This window comes from Ambystoma mexicanum, chromosome 1q, assembly GCF_040938575.1.
Source record: "Ambystoma mexicanum isolate Mex_15411 chromosome 1q, UKY_AmexF1_1, whole genome shotgun sequence".
Lineage (NCBI taxonomy): Eukaryota > Metazoa > Chordata > Amphibia > Caudata > Ambystomatidae > Ambystoma > Ambystoma mexicanum.
In genome coordinates, this window is record NC_090922.1 from 1258731105 (window position 1) to 1258750354 (window position 19250).

General features: G+C 42.3%; 1 protein-coding gene across 2 annotated transcripts in view; it reads right to left on the reverse strand.

Moving 5' to 3' along the window:
* The window catches only part of FGGY (FGGY carbohydrate kinase domain containing), a 2730916-nt gene that overhangs the window by 36114 nt on the left and 2675552 nt on the right, over positions 1-19250 (reverse strand). Inside the window, exon 16 of one of the 2 annotated variants that reach the window (XM_069642075.1) lies at positions 871-4733. The exons of the other annotated variant lie outside the window; for it this stretch is intronic. Within the exon in view, the coding sequence (XP_069498176.1) occupies positions 4652-4733 (82 nt within the window). The 3' untranslated portion in view covers positions 871-4651. Of the gene's footprint in view, positions 1-870; positions 4734-19250 lie in introns of those variants that run through there. 2 annotated transcript variants of the gene reach the window in all.

Genomic DNA, 19250 nt, shown 5'->3' on the forward strand with positions numbered 1-19250 from the left:
CGGAGAGTAGAGGCAGGCAGATTTAGACAGAGGCTGTTACAGTAGTCCAGCTTGGAGAGGACCAGGGCTCTGGAGACAGTGAGCTTCTGGGGGAAGGAGAGGAAAAGAAGAATACCTCTAAGGAGGTGCAGCTGGTAGTGTGACTTCTTGGAGACACCAGATATGTGAGGGGAGAAGGAAAGTGCAGAGACAAAGATGATCCCAAGGGTCTGTTATCTCTAATTTTTTCTTAATAGCTTGTCAGTAAAAGGTGATAGGAAATCCTAAAAGGAATTAGGACATATTTTCCCTAGAGAATGATGTGCTATCATAATATTTAGTGTTCATAATTTTAGAATAACTTAATCAAAGAGCCCTTAATGAGTTGCAATGCATATGTATAGGCTTGACAGCCATAGTTATTGGCTATGTGTGATCTCTTACTTCCTAACACAAGCACATCAGTATATGTATATAAATATATCTAGTGGTCCGGGTGTACGACTGTTCTCTTACAATTTCATACCATCAATCACCAAAGTTGGTGTTGCATAAATATGTTAGTGTGTCGCATTTGATAATCGAAACATGATATAACAATGGAATGTCAAGTACATCATAGATCACACATGGTCTCTGTTCCTCTAACAAGAGAGAAATTCCCTTGCACATCATTAACACAGTCGGGATCATATCCTTCCATGCCAGCTGTCATTTGATAAGCCGTTTCCAGCTACTGCTTCTAGTCTTAATCAAACATGACCATGTGAGTTGCAGTGAATGAGATCAATAACCAGTGTTTGATGTACATAGTAAAGTGAACATTAAAATAATTGATTATAGAAAGACATTTAGTCCATGCTCTTTATTAAGACCCAGAGCGGTGCAGCGTAATTTACGAATCATTTTTAATTCCATTTGTCTTAAACAAAGTATCAGATCTCCACTTCTTTAGCTGCAATGAGCCTTCTGGATTCCAATGAATTATATATCAGCCTTGTTCCCCATCCGATGTTCTTCTAGTCAATGGTAGGACAGTGGTAATCTCTGGTCTTGGCTACTGAGGCTAGATAGATGTTCCCTAATACGGACACACAATTCTCAGATAGTGCTACCTAGATATATTTTTTTACAAATACAAATGATGGCATAGACAATATATTTCGAACAACAATTAATAAAGTCATTGATTTTGATTTCCATTCCAGCATTACATGTAAATGTTTCTGTATCTTTATGTGCATGCCCGCACATACTGCAGGCCCGACATTTGTGGAAACCCTTGTGTGAGAATTTCAACTAGTCTCTGTCACCTACTGCTTCAGTATTAGATCTAAGAAATTATGGGCAGAACTTGTTTTTAATTGTAGGTGCCCGAGTGTATATAAACCTAGGTTTCTCTTCAATATAATTGGTCAGATCTGCATCCAACAGTAACACATGCCAATTTCTTACTACCATTCCATACAACAAGTTGCTATCCTTTGAATATTTAGTGATAACATTCACACAAGTTCTAGAAGGATATGAACTGTTTTTGGGTGGGTGCACAATGTCCATTCTCTGAATTTGCTTTGTCTTTTCCCGTTCCTGTAGTACACAGCCTCATGAGTACTCTCTTTCATAGAATCTTTCCGCCAATAATTTGCATTCCTGTTCATAAATAATATTATAACTACAATTCTTGCATGCTCTATAGAACTCCCCAGCAGGGATATTGGCAAAAGTGGAGCGTAATTAAGCAATATGCCCCGAGCGGCGGGGGCATTATCGAGTCAGGTAATGCCCCGGTGCCCATAGTTATGCTATAGTTTATTTTTAAACAAAAAATAAATAAAACATACCTGGGTCCCCGGCGGGAGACGAAGGAAGCCTCCAGCCGTGTGGAGGCTCGGAGCGGGGATGGCCCCGCTTTGAGTCTCCACACGGCTGGAGGCTGCCATCATCCCCCACCGGGGACAAAGCAGGCTGAAGGTTAGTGGGGTTGTGAGGGTGTGGAGGGGGAGGGAGGAAAAAAAAATACCTGAATCCCCAGCGGGGGACCAAGGTGGCCTCCAGCTCCACTTCGAGCCTCTTCATTCGCTGAGGGGCTGCCACACCCCTGCCAGTGACAAAGCCATGGATCCGAGGGATTCCCGTCCGGGTAATGCCCCAGTGAGGGCCAATCAGAATGGTTCTTTCATTCCGATTCTTCCTCGCCGGGTACTAATTTGAATTATGTATGTTACTTTCAAGCTGAAGTCTTTGTCAAATTAGTTAATGTGTCCGAGCAATTCGTGTTCATGAAAATAAGTGAAATTGTTCCCAGCGGGCTGTATTACAAGTTATGTTGTGTTAGTGAGGTTCATACTGTGCTCCTTTGCATGGCCTTCAGGTGCTCTGCAGAATCTGAAAGATTGGGCGGTGGTATATGTTAGTGGGGGGAGAGGGAATATGCAATACCGCTTTGCTGTTGCTGGTGCCTTGATACATGTAGGCCAGATGTAGCCTGGGCTTTGCATGTGGTTCTACATGTTCTTTACCAAGTGCATAGAGGCATTTGTGTCCGGAAGGGAACCTTGGGTGTCTGTGGTGCTAAGATGCATCGGTCGGGGCTATGGTATGTAAATCGGTTGATTGACGGTGTTCTGCTTGATGTATGTTGTGAGGTAATGTTCAATTGCTATGTGTGGGTGGCTTTGTATGCATATTGTGTGTTAGAAAGTAGCATATAGGCTTGTTAGTGTGGGGAGCATCCGTGGCTAACTGGATGGGCAGGCTGGTGAGGGGTGCAAATAATCTTAAAGCTACACATAGCAAATCATAACATAGCATAGCAATACATAAAAGGCATAACACCACAGCAGGAATCATGACAAAACATGAAAAAGGCCTAACAAGGCAGACACGCTCAGTATCCGCCCTGCACTCCTACCACTGGCTTCTCCAGACAACTGCTATTACACTTTCTCACTTTGCCACTGTCGACCACACATCTTTCTTGCTAATAGATACATTGCACAAAACAACAAGGATCTGGGAATTGACAGATGAGGGAAGGGGCAGTCCATAGACTGCACTCATTACCATAAGCAAAGTGCTAATGGTTATGGGAGTCATGATCTTTTGGGTCAGGGAAAGGGCAGACGGAGATATGACAACCTCAGACATCATTTCACCTTCATTAGTAGGTTGGTTGCAAAGCTGAAAGCTACTTCAAACGTCACTCTAACTTACTTTGATGCTGTGCTCAGTGGGCTGGCTGAGACTTTTGACAGCCAGGGCAATGAACGACAATTATCAGGTATGCGTCAAGGGAATGGGGCCAATGCCAGAATCCCTGGTGGTTCGTCTCAAAAGTCTACCCCAGTGTTTCCAACAAGCCTCAAATGCCAGTTGCCCAGTGCAAACAACCACAGAGAACAAAATGAATGTTCCTGGCCCCATTCGTCTCGTGTTGAGGCAGCTACATAACAGACTTCAGAATGATGCTAAAACCATGTAGCGACTTCATGGGAAGGTTGATGAGACAAGGAGTAAGAAAGATCAAAGGTGGAGTGTGGATTCCTCAAAGTGCCACACAAAGCATGATGCACCATCACTGGTAATAACTGACACATTGTAATACGTGTTACTGAAATGAGTACTGCATCTCTGGACTCAACTCTGTAGATACATCGATTGTAACCTCCTCCCCGTTTTGTAGTCAGAATCAAAAAAAGCTGCTTCTGGATATTATATTAATACAATTACCACATTTATCACGAGAAGGAATGATGTCCCATCTTCAGGCTCTTTGAAATTAAACACTAGGCACAAGGTCTAGAATGTTATAGTTAAGTGTGGTTTAAGAACTGAAAGGGCACCAATGGCTTCATCAATAATAACTGAAATGACTTCTAGTAAGGCATTTTTGAAAATGTTGATAATGCCAGCTATGACCAAGAGTAGTGTAAACTGTTGATACAGAAGTCATCAGCTTCCTTGGAAAGCAGGCACTACTACTGGTAATCCGGATGCTAAAAGAGTCATAAGCTACATTTGTAGGCAATATTAACCATACGAATGTGTTAAGGGCTCTCCCTTTTCTCACAACAAATAACTAGTTGTAGTCAATCATCAGTCACTTTGGACCAGAAATGTCTGCTATAACTCATTACCAGTGACTCACAAATGAGTGCCTTGAAACACTTGTGTATGGGTACGCAATCAATCATGCGAGGACAACTTGTATGGAATAAACCCCTGTTCTTTTGGCATGGTTGCCACTAACGAATGAGGTGGCAGTGAGAATTCTCGTCCACCGCCCTGGCACATATTTGTCTTTCTATAGCTGGAATTGGTGAGACGTTTGATGTACTCAGATGCAGTGTATGATACATACTTCATGACAACAGGATGAATTTGTATACACTTCATAAAATGCTATTTAAATTGTAACATTATAGCTAGAATAATAAATGATCTGGGAAACAATCTGGTGGTGTTGACTGATTCGACATACACTTGGGTGTGTGTTTCTCTCTGGCGTCCTCTGCACGCTGACATTGCATTTGCTTGATATCAAAGCACATCATACATATAAACATTTGGGCCACAAGGCACAGACATTTTCAGCTAAATTACACTATCCATGTATTGATCTGTGTATGCCAATTGGCTCTTTGGTAACTGTAGGTCTTGGGGATGCTGATCAGACACCGTGCATGATGGCTTGGTACTCTCTTTGGTGTTCGACGAGCTTCAAAAAGACTTCATACTTCTTGTCATAAAATCTACAAGAAGAAAAACAAGTTAGTTAAAACATAAATATTGGCAGAAGGCTGTTAGGGGTAGAGCAAATATGGCATACATTTCAACTCATCCTGGCATAGTAGGAAGGAAGCAATAATCCTAAACTTCTTCCATGCATATACTTTGGAGAACACTGAGAATTCTTGCTTTCCCTCTTGGTGTAGACATACATTATAATTGTCCTCACGCAATTGGGGTGCACTTAGAATAGAGTGAATGATGATATATGCACCACCAATGAAGAACAAAGCACATACTCGAATTAGTATTGCAGAAGCAATCAATGTTTTAAAACAAGCTGCACTAAGGCAAAATAAGCTTGTGAAAATCACTCATACCCACAAGGGTAAAATGGTGTAGGGTTGTCATTAAAGAATGTATTGCTTCCTAGGCGCATCAGTACATTAAGTACATGTGTCATGTTTATTGCAAGGCCTTATGTGTATGTGTCAACTAACTCTGAAAACAGCCCACATGTTTCTACATATTTATCTCAAATGATTTTTAATAAATATTATTGTTTAATATTTCTGAAGCAAGTGTGTCTAACAAAGGTATAAGCACATTTAACCTGTACGAGGTTCAACAAAACAAAAACTATGTGATTTCAAAATGCACAATTGTGTATTTTCATTTGGCTTTGAGAAAGGTGCAAAACATGTTGTGTTCCTGTGGAATTAAAACATATTTGGTAATTTTACCAGGCATGACAAGATAAGGCTGAAATAGATTTGTTTTATTTCATAAGCAGCTGAAAGGTATTTCTTATCATATTAAAAACAGATGTCCATATGTTTAAACAAAATGCACTCCGAGGAAAATAGCTGAATACTGTGGTCTCCGTCCATGATGGACCTGCATAGTGAATTATTACTTAGTTGCTGTCAATTACATGACATCAAGGCCCGCACGGGAATGTTAAGTGATGGAATGGTGACTCCTTTCCCAGTCAAGACAGCTGGGGCTAGGATTGCTCAATTTCACCATCTGAAAAGCTGTTAAGTAGAACCAGGGATCTGGGCATGGAGTGGGGAATAATCTACCACAGGAGGCCCCTCACCGATATTATAACAGAAGAAGCTTTCGCAGCTAAGCCAAGTAGAGGAGTGGAATTTACTTCCTGGTTTCCACATTACTGAAGTCTTTGCCGAATTCCAACCAGAGGTAAAAAGCCCAAACACATTTCAGGACAGACCGAAGTGTATGCTAATGGACCCAACCTACTCACCAGCTTGCATTGAGTCCCTGTCCAGTCATCAAATACAATCTTCCAAAGGTAAGTACAACCAATACATTCCCACGGTATTTGACCTGCACATCCCTTTAGAATGTAAATATAGTGCTGCGGATATTTCTCTTTCTGTTGATTAGAATTGAATAAGTTAACTCCCAGGCTCCTGTAGAAGCAAAGCTCTAACAGATACTTCAGTCTCTGCATGACCCTCTAATCACTCAGATTTGCAGTATGTTTGTTTACACGGTATTTTGCCCTATAAGAACCTTAGTCTAATCAAAGTCCACAATGAGCAACTCCTTTTCATAATATATAGAGAGCTGGGTGAGAGGCTTCTGTAGGAGAAATAAGATCCAAGGAACACATGGCTCTTATATGTGTATTTCTTTTTATTTATGGGGAGCTTAAACCTAAGCACTGTATAATGTGATAGTGGTACAATACAATGATGAATAACTATTTGGAAAATGAAATGGATTTACATTAGGCAGGAGAGGAACGCAAGAATGTGCATGCGAGTGAAACAAAGGTAGAGAGGTAGAGGAGCATACAGAGAGAGGAGGATGAGCCTTCCAGTGTTTGGGAGCCAGGAGTATGAAAGAGTCCAGAATCCGGGACTGAGCGCAGGGCATTCTCACATGTCGAAAAAGACGAGTGATTGAGAAAGGAGGGGGGCCAGAGGGAGAGTACTGAGGCGATATGCCGTGAGGAGGCGGCCCACCCTGTAGGTAACAAGGCGGGCCCACCCTGTAGGTAACAACACTGCGCCCAGGTCAAGGGCCCGAGCGCAGCGATGGTCCCTTAAAATTAACGAGGGTGGCAGGGCCTTTACCTACAGGGTGGGCCCAGCCACGGAGGGACATATCACCATTAGCACCCGTATAGACCCCTACAAGGGTGCTGATGTTTATTTTTTATTTTGTAAAAAGAAAGAAAAACGTACCTTCATCTTGCCGCCAGATGCTACACAGTGACTTCAGCCAGGAAGTTAGTTTTCAATGTTGAACTGAAGAGGGGACTGCATGACTGAAGGCACTGCGCAGTGATGGGCGTTTCATTTTACAAAATAAAAACAATAAAAAAAACATTAGCACCCGTGTCGGGATCTACACGAGTGCTAAAGGGAATGGGGAGTGGTGAGCCCAGGGAAGGACGTGCCCGCCACTAATGAAAGTGCTGGGAACGCAGGCGTTCCTTTGTTAATACAGCCCGCGTTCCCAGCATTTTCATTGGCTACGGGCGCCCCCCGGGGTGCTAATGATAAATAAGTGAAGAAAGCTACATAGGGCCAAGACCATAAAGACACTTAAATACCATGTGAAGAAAATGGAAAAGGAGACAGGATTCGAAGGAAAGCCAGGATAAAGAGAAAGGAAGGAGAGATGGATGAGCTATAAGGAACACAAAAGTTGGCATGAATTGAAAGGTCATAGATGAGAAAAAGATGTGCTAAATGGTAGGGAGAGAGGCCAGTAAGCCTGGAGGAGCAATATAAGAGTCAGGGAAAGGCACATGTGAGGTTAGAATTTTAGTGGCAGTGAAGGAAGAAGATGACAAATTCCACAGATATGAAACTGTTGGATTTGGCCGTTATGAGGAATAGTAAAAAAGTGAGAAGAAAATTGAAGATAAGAATCAAAAGGTACTCCAAGATTGTGAGCGCAATGAGAAGGGAAGAAGAACAGGAGGGAAACAAAGAAAGGGAGGAGGATGGGAAGAAGAGGACTTGAGTTTCAGAGGTATTTAAATGAAGGTAGTGAGAGTGTATCAACTGTTGGATTTCAAGAGCATAGCTAGATAGAGAGGAGTAAAGATTATCAGAAAACTCGGAGAAGGAAATAAAGATTTGTTAATCATAAGCATGAAAGTGGGATGAGAAGCCAAAGGTCACTATAAATGCAGACAGGGGAACATTGTAGAGAAAGAAAAGGAGAGGCCGAGGTCAGTGCTTTGAGGAATACCAGATTGCAGTGAAGAGGGGAAGAGTGGGTGCCAGCCCAGGAAACAAAAGACATCTTGTCTTTCTGTGGTCAGAAAGACAAGATGTCATATGTGGTAGGTCAAGAGAAGGAGATGGACCAAGTGGTGGCATTTTCAGTACTTTTTTTCTTTATTTAAATAATATAATTAATTTAAACAATATAAAAGCCCTCACTTTCCCTACTCCAATGGTTTTCCATACCTAACACAAACTAACTAGGATGCTCATTGTCAAAGGTCAAGTCAAAACAATATTCCGTCTTCTGTACTAAAACTAATTTATGCTGACCCTACCACTAAGAAAAATAGCACAAAAGCCCAGGAGAATGACTCCCTTCTCCTGGATAAGCTTTAGCGACTTCAATAGGATGATCATAAATAGTTCTTGGTGATTTCTTATATATTTGCGGAAAATTGGAAAAAGCAAAAAAAAACGAGCTTTTGGCAGTCAAACTGTTCAGTTCGGTAAAATCACGTAAATCCCCTTCCTTGGTGTCGGAATCACATTCTTTAAGCCTCCTAATAACTTCCTCATCTCAGTATCAGGCAAGTTGTTGACTTCACTGATCCTTAAGGTTTTCCTCGTCTCGTTATCAGACAAGTTAATACCTTCTTCATATATGTGACAATAGCAAACAGCAATTGGCTCAAGATGATTCCTGGGTGTCCTGATGATACGGGGAACTCATATGACATGGGCTTAGGGAGTTCCTTGATGGGAAGGGAGTCCTTATACCCATGAGGGGAGTCTCTCAGTGAGGTTCTGCTTACCGCCACCCCTAGGGGGAATACTGCGTAGCAGGCTCACCTCCGTAGCCCAATAGGAAAGGACTTTACTCTGGGGAGAAGTGACGGGATCCCATGATTCGTCACACATCTTAAACCCCACTAATTGATTTAAATATCAGGAAATCAAAATCAGGAAAATTTAAGTCATCATTCCAACTTACTGGTATTGATTTGCATACACTTTAAATTTACATTTTTACCTAAGCATGCAATTACGCTCTGTGCCAAGGTTAACTTACCATTGCAAGATCAATGTACTAAATATGAACTTAATTTAAATGCCTTTTAGAATCTCTGCACTTTCTTTTAAAGTTAGCAAAAACATTAGGTGTCCGGTCAAATGTTCGAATCAAAAGGATCGAATGACCTTTTGATCGACAGTAAAAGGACCGAAAAAAGGATCGAATTTTTTAAAATGTATTTATTTATATATTTTTTTAGTTTAGCATGTATAAAAAACTTTTTTATAAAAGGAAAACGGGGAGTTGGGGGGGAACCCCCCCATAAAAACAACCAAAACAATTTGATCCTTTTTTTCGGTCCTTTTGCTGTCGAAAAAAAGGCATTCGAGCCTTTTGTTTTCGAACATTTGACCTATAACCAAAACATTACATCAACAGTCATTAACATGTTGATTTCAATTTAGGTGCCTGTTGTAAATAAGGGTTGTTGTTTTTTCCTCTATATGCTATTCATTCTGACTAGTGCGACATTAACAGGCTGACTGAATTGCTTTTTTGTGTTTGTTGATTTGCTGAGTCAGGTGAACTATGCTATTACATTAAAATCAACTGCATCTGATATCCGTTTGTATTGTAAATAAAAATATGCTGTTACAAAATAAGTTTCGTTTCTTGTCCCAGACTATGAGGGTGGGATCATTGTATTTTGTCACCATTAATTTGTAATTATTCGCATCTGTTAAAGACTCAAACTAAAAAATTGTTTGAATCCTGTTGTGCAGTGGGGTGTTAAATTGTCATGAATGAAAGTCACCCAATTAAAACACAATGGAGAAATAAGATCCTCCGTTTGTGTACAATATTTCTGTTTCTTTCATAACTTGTACAACTGCTTGTAGTGTATTACCTGAGTTGCTATGTTCATCCATTCTGAAGTGTTACCATTGCATCCAGCTCTTCTCCTCAATATAAGACTTCTGATGATGACTGAGCTCCTAAGGTGTGACCCCTGTGATCAAGGGGATTGATTCTGAAAGGAGGCTCCCGACTGGTGACTGAGCTGCAGTGAAGTGGAGTGGAGAAAAGTGTTATGGTAAGGGGGAGGCCTTGATATGCCTGTGTGGATTTTGTGTGATGTGGGAAGTACCTACAAGCTATAGAGTATGAGCCGTAGAGAAGATTAAGGTTTGCACCGTGGGCAGGTAGGTGAAGGGTGTAACAAAGACGGCAACTGATTCCTGGTGGTAATCCTGCCTGCAGGTTCCCATAGGGGGTCCTTTTGAGTCATTCAAAGCAGCACCACTGCCATTTGAGTGGCTACTCACTAGAAGGGTTTCTAATGTACGCGCATTCCAGAAACTCTTTAAACCGCAGGTTCCATGGTGGCCTTCTTCTATCTCGGATACACAGCTTTGGGTGTAGTGGGGCTGTTTTCTAGCCTAGAGGGTGTGGGATTGGGTGCAGACCCAATAATCTGCATGTGCGCAGTCAGCTGTCCATGCGCTTCATTAACTTCAGACAACTCAAGGGTCTGAAAGCAGGGTTCACAAAGGTTTGTTTTACTTTAAATGTAGGCCAATGGTTTAGGTGGACTGGATGCAGATTGGAGGAAAATCAAACAACCAACCAATGAAAGGCAGTTCCAGCTTCTTCAAGGACTGTCGTCCTGGCAGTAAAACGAAAGTAAATAATAGTTTTTGGGGTTTGAAGTGTCTCCTGCATTTTTCCCTTGTTTTGGCTAGATTGTCCCTTTGTAGTTGTCAGGAGTGAAGTTGTTTCAGATCTCCATAGGCCTGGGAATAGTGGAGCGCAGGTACCATACTGAATTTGACAGACTCTTCCACAGTCTCTGCAGGCAATGGACTGTATGACTCCTCAGCATCCCTGTATTTGTTCCATCACCTCAGGTTTTGACCCCTTTCTTAAAGTCTCCTCAACCGCTCACCCCAATCAGGCCCTGCTTACCTCTCGTCTTGACTTCCAGTCCTTTCGTTATCCTTCCTCCATTCTCCCTCTTTCACGCCCCTTTAATTTTGCCATGATGTTTTCTTTTACATCACCACTGGTGTGAAGGTTGGAGAAACTAACCTATAATGAACCTGCGTGGTTTTCACCAAGTTTGATTCTGACTGAGTTGTGAGGATTGAACTCTTAGGAGGGTACACACTAGCACAAGCTATGGATTACTCACAAGGGAGACGAAGTAAAATATTGTCCATACAAACTATATATATATAGGTTAATATAGGTAACAAATGTGTCCCAAGCAAAGATCAACTTCAAGATAAGCACTGTCACTCACAGGCATCAAATGACGACACAAAATCAAATTAAAGTTTGTAGTTATTAATTAAGGGTTCTTTACAGTGTGGGAAAAATAAACACAGATGGAGTAAAGAGCAACTAAAATGGATTTGTTCGGTGGTTACAGCTAACGCTTAAGGACTTTTCTTCAGCCTCAGGTTCCTCCACAGGTTCCCTTTCAGGTAGAGGTCTTGCAATACATTTTCAACGTTTTTGTGGTTTTGTCATGTCTGGATCTTGTGTCCTTCTGAAGCTCTTTGCAGACGACAACCCAACACTGAGTTGAAGGGGATGCTACCCCCACCCCCTTCACCATTGCTCTCCTTTGGGACTTGGTCTTTCTAGTCTGTTATCCATTTTGTTCCTCTGACAGACTGCAATAGCCTACTCCTTGTGAGAGGTTGCCCTCTCTGAATAGTTTGTATTCCCCTGGCAAGGGAATGAGGACCTTGGGTAGAAGTCATGGTAACTCACAAAGTCGTGGATGTGGACCAAGAGAGATTGGCAGGAAGGATGACCAACTATTATGAACCTTCCTTCCAGTCATGAGGCACTTGTACCCAGGACAACCAAGCTGCTCTCCGTCTCTCTGTTCTGGGGATTGTTAAGGATTTCAATCAGGCAATACACCCTGGTCTCAGCCTAGTATGCAGTGAACAAATGAAATACTTATTTTATTATGTCTATAGGTTCAATATTCTGAGCGATATACCACTCATATCACACCCCTTCTCAAAATACCCCCAGGTCACAATGGACCAGGAATCAGGCTAGCTGGTAAAGGTAATATTTATATATTTATTTAAAATTCAAATCAAACATATGTTTTTAATATATGGGTCAGCAATCACCAATGTGGTGACAATAACAGATAGAAAGGTATGTAAGGCAGTTAAATTCTCTTTTGGCAACACAGAATATAAAACACAGAGAAAAGAACACTTTTGGTTTGTTTGAAAGGTAGCACCTGAGTTAAGATTTCCCCCTGCAAAATTCTCAACCCACAAATAAGCAGAAATACTTTGGAAGCAGTGAGTTGTCAGGTTTCTCTCCCCGTCATTGTTCTGGAGTACCAGACCCTTGGTTTGTGGGGCTCTGAGCCGCCATGTTCATCTGAGGGTTTTGCTGAGCCCTCAACATGCTACCCAGATCCTGGGACCTGGCGCTCCAGTTGTGACACCCGCTCTGGCTGCTACAGGGGTCTCTGGTCCATATTTGGTGACTCACGAGAAGGGTAGCGATCCCTTCTCCCGTAATACCCTGGGTTGGGAAAATTGGGGTAACCCTCCACCCTTGGCCTCCCCTCTCCCGGATTGGACTGTCTGGGTCAGGAAAGTGGGGAAAGAAATGAGGGTTGTTCTGTGGGTTGAACTTTTGAGGGTACCGGGGAAAGAAACTCAACCCAGCATTTGGGGGATTACTGCCCTCCTGGGGAAAGTTAGGAGGGAACTTTCATGGGGTGGTACCTACCTGGTTGGACCCCCACCCCTTGGGCTGGGGGAGTCGAAACATACCCCAGGATGGGTTTGTTACCCTTGTATCAGGGGCTAATGTAATCAGGAGGGTTAGGGGTCCCATTTGTGGGATTACCTCCCTGACTACATGTCTGGGATTGGCCCGAGGGCATTCTGGTTCTTTGGCTGGAAGGATTTTGTACCGGTATATTTTTAGGCCCCCCCATCACCAGATCTAGAATGGGGGAAACCTTCACCTCCGCCACCTTAGCAGCAGCAGGGGTGTTGGTTGGTTTGTGGTTTTTATTGGTGTTCTTGTTATCTATAGGTTTTTGCACCTCATGAATACGGGTAGCCTGTTCTATGACCCAGTCCAGTGATATCTTCTCGTGAAAGTCCCTCACCAACTGGGTCATTATGTATTTGGGGGGGTGCATGGAAAAAGGTGTTGATGAACACCCTATCTGTGCGCACCCTCCTGGTGGTCTGCGCAAAGGCATGTTTGTGATCCTGCACAAATTCTTGTGGGGCCTGGTCATCCCACACAGTAGATTGTAGGCCGCCTTGCGGGCCTCTTGGGGGTTTCTATGGACAGAGAAGTGTTTTAAGATGGCTTCCCTGTAGGTGGACCACCTTGAGTGGTTCTGATCTTCAAGTCCTGCAAAGAAGCTGGAGTACTCAGGGGAGAATGTCCATTTCACATACTGGATGCAATTCTGACTGTCTTTTAGATGAAAAGTGTACATCATCTGTTCACATAATTCAGACCGAATATTTTGCATTTTTGTGATAGGGAGTTATAACACTCCTAATGGCCTTGATCTGCTTCAGGGGATCTTTTTGCATAGCTCTCTTAATTTTGTTTGCTTTTTTGGTTTTAGTCACCCGTGCCCACTTGTCCTCTGACTCAGAGGCAATACTACTGGAGGTGGCTACTTGATCCTCTAGGCACTGCCTGATTCTGCGAGTTTGAGAAGGGCTTGCAGAATGTGGGGCCTAGTTTCCCTATTCCTGTTGTGTTCCGAAGAGTCTTCTGACTCTCCCCTGCTCTCAGGATTGGTGGAGTATCCCTCCCGCCCCCCACTGCCCTAACTGGGTAGAGGTCTTGAGGATACTCTTTTTGGGCCTTATTTCCTGGAGTTCCCCACCAAATTTAACAAACTGATCTTTTGGAAGGCGGTATTTTTGTGGATCCAGTTCCCTGACTCTCCCCTTGTCTGAGTCTTCCAGGTCAGAGATATTAGCCCTAACATTTGGGGATATGTACAGAGACTCCCGTCCATCAGTTTCTGGGAGGCGCTGATCTGTCAGTCCCATCTTACCAATTCTGTTGCAGTCTACCATCCCCATGGCCGCTGGTTCATATGAGCCAGTGGACATGAAGACGGCAGAGTTCATGGTATTGAAGGGGTTCGAGTCCCTGATTACAGGGGTCCTGATGTTAGGATCAGGGGTTGCTCTATCCCTCTCTACCTTTTCTCTGTCAGCCCCTATTCCCTGGTGATATGCAAAAATCTGAACTTTTTGTTCCTCTATGAAGGCCTTACTGATCTCAATAATTCGTTCTTGCTTTGCTATCTGTTGGTGGAACACATCATTCTTTTCACAGAGAGCCTCATTGTCTCTCTGCGCTTCCTGCCTGGTCTGGGAACACTGGGCCAATTTCTGCTGCAGGAGATTCACCTCCTGAGTTTTAGCATCTTTGGTCTGGGCGTTCTTTTCCAGAGCATCCTCCACCCGTCTGGTGTGCTCTAATAGCTTCTCATATTATGTTTTTAATTCATTGAGCTCCTAGAGGGCCAGCTTTCTTCCCTCTAGCTAGGTTTTTAATTGGCTTACTTCCTGGCCTAAGGCGTATCTCTCCTGACTAAGGGTGCTCCTCTGTTCAGCCAGTCCATCCCTTTGTTTTTTTAATGCATTGGATTTCTGGCACTCCTCATCAAATATCTCTTGAGAGTGGAGATCTTTAATAATTAATTTATTATTTTCCTATTTTAATTTGTCTGTCTTGTAGGATAACCATTTGTTCTGCGCAGACTCTATTCAGACCCTCCATCTTATAGTGATTTTGCGAGCCCGCAAAATGCCGTGGAAAATTGGCGTTTTTGCAAAAAAGCGCGAAAACAGCAGTTTTTGCAAAACCCCCCAATAAAATGTCAAATTTTTGAAAATAATATTTTTTTAAAAACGCAAGGGGCTCAACTCTTATTTTTTGGACTCAAGAAATGAAATGCGCAAGCACATTTCATCACTTGAGCAAAAAAAATAAAAAAGAGCACTCCGATCCACAAAGGACATCTGAATGGACACTTCTTATATGCGCCCATTCAGAAGTCCTTTTTCACCCCTTTGCGCAAATCAGGGGGCGTTTCTGTGCATTTAAAAGCGCATCCCAAATTGACAAGCAAGATGCACTTTTAAATGTGCAGAAATTGTAGGCCACTCTATGTGCCCACTTTAAATACGTGCACTAGGGGTGCCACTGCTTTACAGGGTCTTTATTGACCCTACTGACTCGTGCAACACTTAAAAAAATTTTGTTTAAGTGTGACAGCTGCTGTCTCACTTGCATTTTTGTTCCCCAAATGGGAAAGAAATGTGTTTTTTTTTTTGGGTCGCATTTTACAGTGGCAGGACCCTTAAGGGCCAGTCACGGTGAAATGCACGTGGAGCCTGTAGACCATTGTCGGGAGAGCGTTTACAACACAAGCGTATTCAAGGTGGCTGGCCAGCGCATCATTTGAGCTACAGCTCTGCCCCGTGGAAATCCACAGGTCACCTTTGAGATTAAGGTGGCCTGCTCATTTCCAAAAATGGCTTATCTAAAAACAGCACATCTTCTGCTCTATTTTTAGATGCCCCATTTTTTGAGGACAAAATCCAGTTTTTTAAAAAAATTGAAAAATGGTCACAATATGTGAGAGAAAGGAGTGGGAGGGGAGTGATGGGTGAGCTGTGGCGTGGTAGGCAAGAAATTGAAGGGAGATCAGAGGGAGAGCAGTGGGTCAGAGGGGGAAGCAGTGGGCAAGAGAGCAGAGCGGATGCAGTGGGGCGGTGGGCCAGAAATCAGAGAGCGGAGGTACAGAAAGTGGAAGGATGTGGGCTCAGGGGTAGTAGCGGGCTGCAGATTGGGAGAAAGGATGAGGGGAGAATGTGATAGAATGGGAGAAAGGATGAAAGATGCAGAAGTAGCATGCAAGAATGAAGGACTGTATACTGCGGGAGGAATTGGGGAGCACACAGTGAGAGTTGGCAGAATGATTTGGAGTTTGGCAGGGACTAGAGAGGGCAAATTGTGACTTGGCAGTGTGACAGAGCACGTGAGTATGTTTGTGTATGACTGAGCGTGAGGTTCAAAAATACCAGGTGTGATGGGGAATTGGTGAGATGTGTGAGGTGCGTTGGGTGAGAGAGGTGTGTGGGTGTTTGCGGGTTTGGGGAACATAAAAGGGGAATATTTTGAGCATTACAACTGATAATGATCAATAACGTTAATATTATTAAATAGGCAAACATTAAACCAAAAAAGGTAGCCAAAACAAACATTGTTCTGCCAAGCCAGAGACATCTAGGACATATTATATAAAAGATACACATATTGATACCCTGGCTCTCTTGTAGCCTTGCACACAGCCTCTTTCCTACAATGTACCAATCTTGCACCCTCCAGTCAATAAATATTGTGCTGCAAAAATGCTGCCATAAATAAAGGTTTGTGCCGCAAAATTTGACATTTCATGCCGCAAAATTTGACATTTCATGCTGCAAAATCCTGGAGGGTCTGTCTATTAAAAGTTAATTGTTGCACCAGTTTCTGTTGACTCTGTTGCAGAGAGTCCGCCCTTTCCTGACACTCCTCTTTTAGTGCCTGTAATTGGGTCTCTTGCTCTGCATTCTCTGTCTGTAGGAGAGCCAGATCTTCTTTTAATTTTGTGACATACTGTCTAGATTCTTTCTCTAATTCTTGGCTCTTCAGTAGCCTTTGTTCTGCAGAGTCTAGATCATTCTGGATTCTCTCTAGTGCTTCAACTTGATTCTGTGCCAGAACTATGTTTTCAGCGTGCTTTTCCTGTGTTACTCCTATGTGGAGGTATAGGTAGGCCACTATTCTGGCAATTTTACTCTGCTTCTCTTTAACATTTGGGGCCATGTACAATTCGCTAAGAGCTTGGTGTCATGAGCTCTTGTCCTGCCATATATCCAGGTCCATGGCAGTGACCTGTTCTTTGATTTCCTGCAGCCAGACATGTTCATTCTGTTCTGGCCACTCACACCTGACAAAAAGCTTGTGCAGAACGTGCTCCCTAACAATGCTAATTTCTACAGGAATCGCCATTTTGCAAATATCAATTTCTTTATTAATTATTTCAGGATTGATTTACTTTTACAGACCTCTCTGGTCTTGGAATATTTATTTTGAGAGGTGCTTGTACAGCATAGCACAGTACAGCAACCAAACAAGTTGTCTCTACCCTGGAGGTTAATCTGCTGTGTTAGAGTGTCACAGGTGGTAACTCAAACTCACAATCATGGCACGAGCCCCCAAATCTGTTAAGGATTTCAATCAGGCAATACACCCTGGTCTCAGCCCGGTATGCAGTGCACAAATGAAATACTTATTTTTATTATGTCTATAGGTTCAATATTCTGAGTGATAAACCACTCATATCACACCCCTTCTCAAAATACCCAGAGGTCACAATGGACCAGGAATCAGGCTGGTTGGTAAAGGTAATATTTATTTATTTAAACTTCAAATCAAACATATGTTTTTAATATATGGGGCAGCAATCACCAATCTGGTGACAATAACATATAGAAAGGTATGTAAGGCAGTTAAATTCACTTTTAGCAACACAGAATATGAAACACAGAGAAAGGAACACTTTTGGCTTTTATGAAAGATGGCACTTGTGTTAAGATTTCCCCCTGCAAAATTCTCAACCCACAAATAAGCAATTCTAAACAGATGTAAGTAAGCAGCAGGTATCCAGGAATAAAGAACAGGAAACAGAATTTATGACACCCTTCCAACCCAAACAAAACAGAGAAACGGGTTGGAAATCTTACACTTTTAAAATGACATTCGAAAATGTCTTAGTAAAACAATGAAAAGTGTGCAAAAGTCCTTAAATCAATACAAATCTCTATGGGAGCACCATTGGAAAGATGCCAACAATCATGAGCTATAGTTGGAGCAACATTAAACACTTTGAATCTTCATGGAAGTTAGTAAATAATTGAAAAGAATAATCACACGTGTAAAACTTTGCAGAAATGCAAATTCTCTCCTAAAAATTCACTAAACGGTTTTTAAGAAAAACGGGTGAAATACACTGTTTTTGGACGCGGTTTTTGTGTTGGGATGTAGCTACAGGTCTTATGTAGAATTCAAAGTCTCTAGCTATTAAATTGAGGGAGTTATGCAATGTTGAATGAGAGGTGTTTTTAGGAAAATAGAGCAGAGAAAAACAGAAAATCGGTTTTTAAATGACAGATTAATTTTACTTAAACTAGATTTAATGGATTAGAAAAAGAGAATGCCACCTGTGAATCTCCACAGTTACACAGCCGTTGTAATCCTTCACATGGCGGATACCCCTTTTTCTTTATCAAATTACTTTATTTAATCAAAATCACTAATGGCTTATGGTCTAGTAAAACAAAATCAAGAGAGAATCGGAGCTAACACTAGGAATCACAGACAGGGTTGCAAGAATGGTTGTGACAATATTACAGGTTCTTAAGGTAAGATAGGATGGTTTAGAGATTGGGATAGGGCAAGGCAAGATATGCTATGGTTTACTATGATTCCTATTATTACTTACAGTCCAGTTTAATTTAAAATTTTGGACCATCAAGGGTTCTGGTCATCACACGGAATGGGTCTAACAAAGGACAGCAGGGCACATCTGGTGGAATAGGATCAGCTGGGCGGATCTGGTCACCTGGACGGTACTGGACTGCACCGGTTACTGGAGACCGGAGATCAGAGGGATGTCGAGTTTGGAGCAGGCAAGCATTTAGTGGTAGCAAGCCAGCTGGATTAGATGGTTCCCTTGGATTTTTGGGATTGCTTCAGAATTTGGGCCTAGCTGAAAAGGAGTTCAGCAATGTAGAGGCCTTGGCTTTGCAAAGAAATCTGGAATCAGGAACAAAGATGGTGAATTCAAGAAAAGTGTGCCATTCTGAAATCAGGATGAAGTCAGGAATCCGTGTGTCTGTGTGTTGTGAGGTTCCCTTATTATCATGCCAAATGACATCTCTAAAGTTTATGGTAGGGGCAGTCTTACAACCCACACCCAAAATGCTATCATTGGTCAAAAGCACAGTTTACACCTTGCTTTTTACTCATTGGATGACAGAAAGGGATGTCATGTTTTATGAGATGATCTGGAAACCTCCCATAGCTATAGGGAGTAGAATCTAACTTTCCCACAAATACATATTTATGTATTTATGCCCTCTAAGAAAATCAGATACATAAGTTACATATTTTGTGGGTCACATTTCAGTCCAACTCCCAAGTCTGTGGGACCTGGTTTAGTCTTGCTG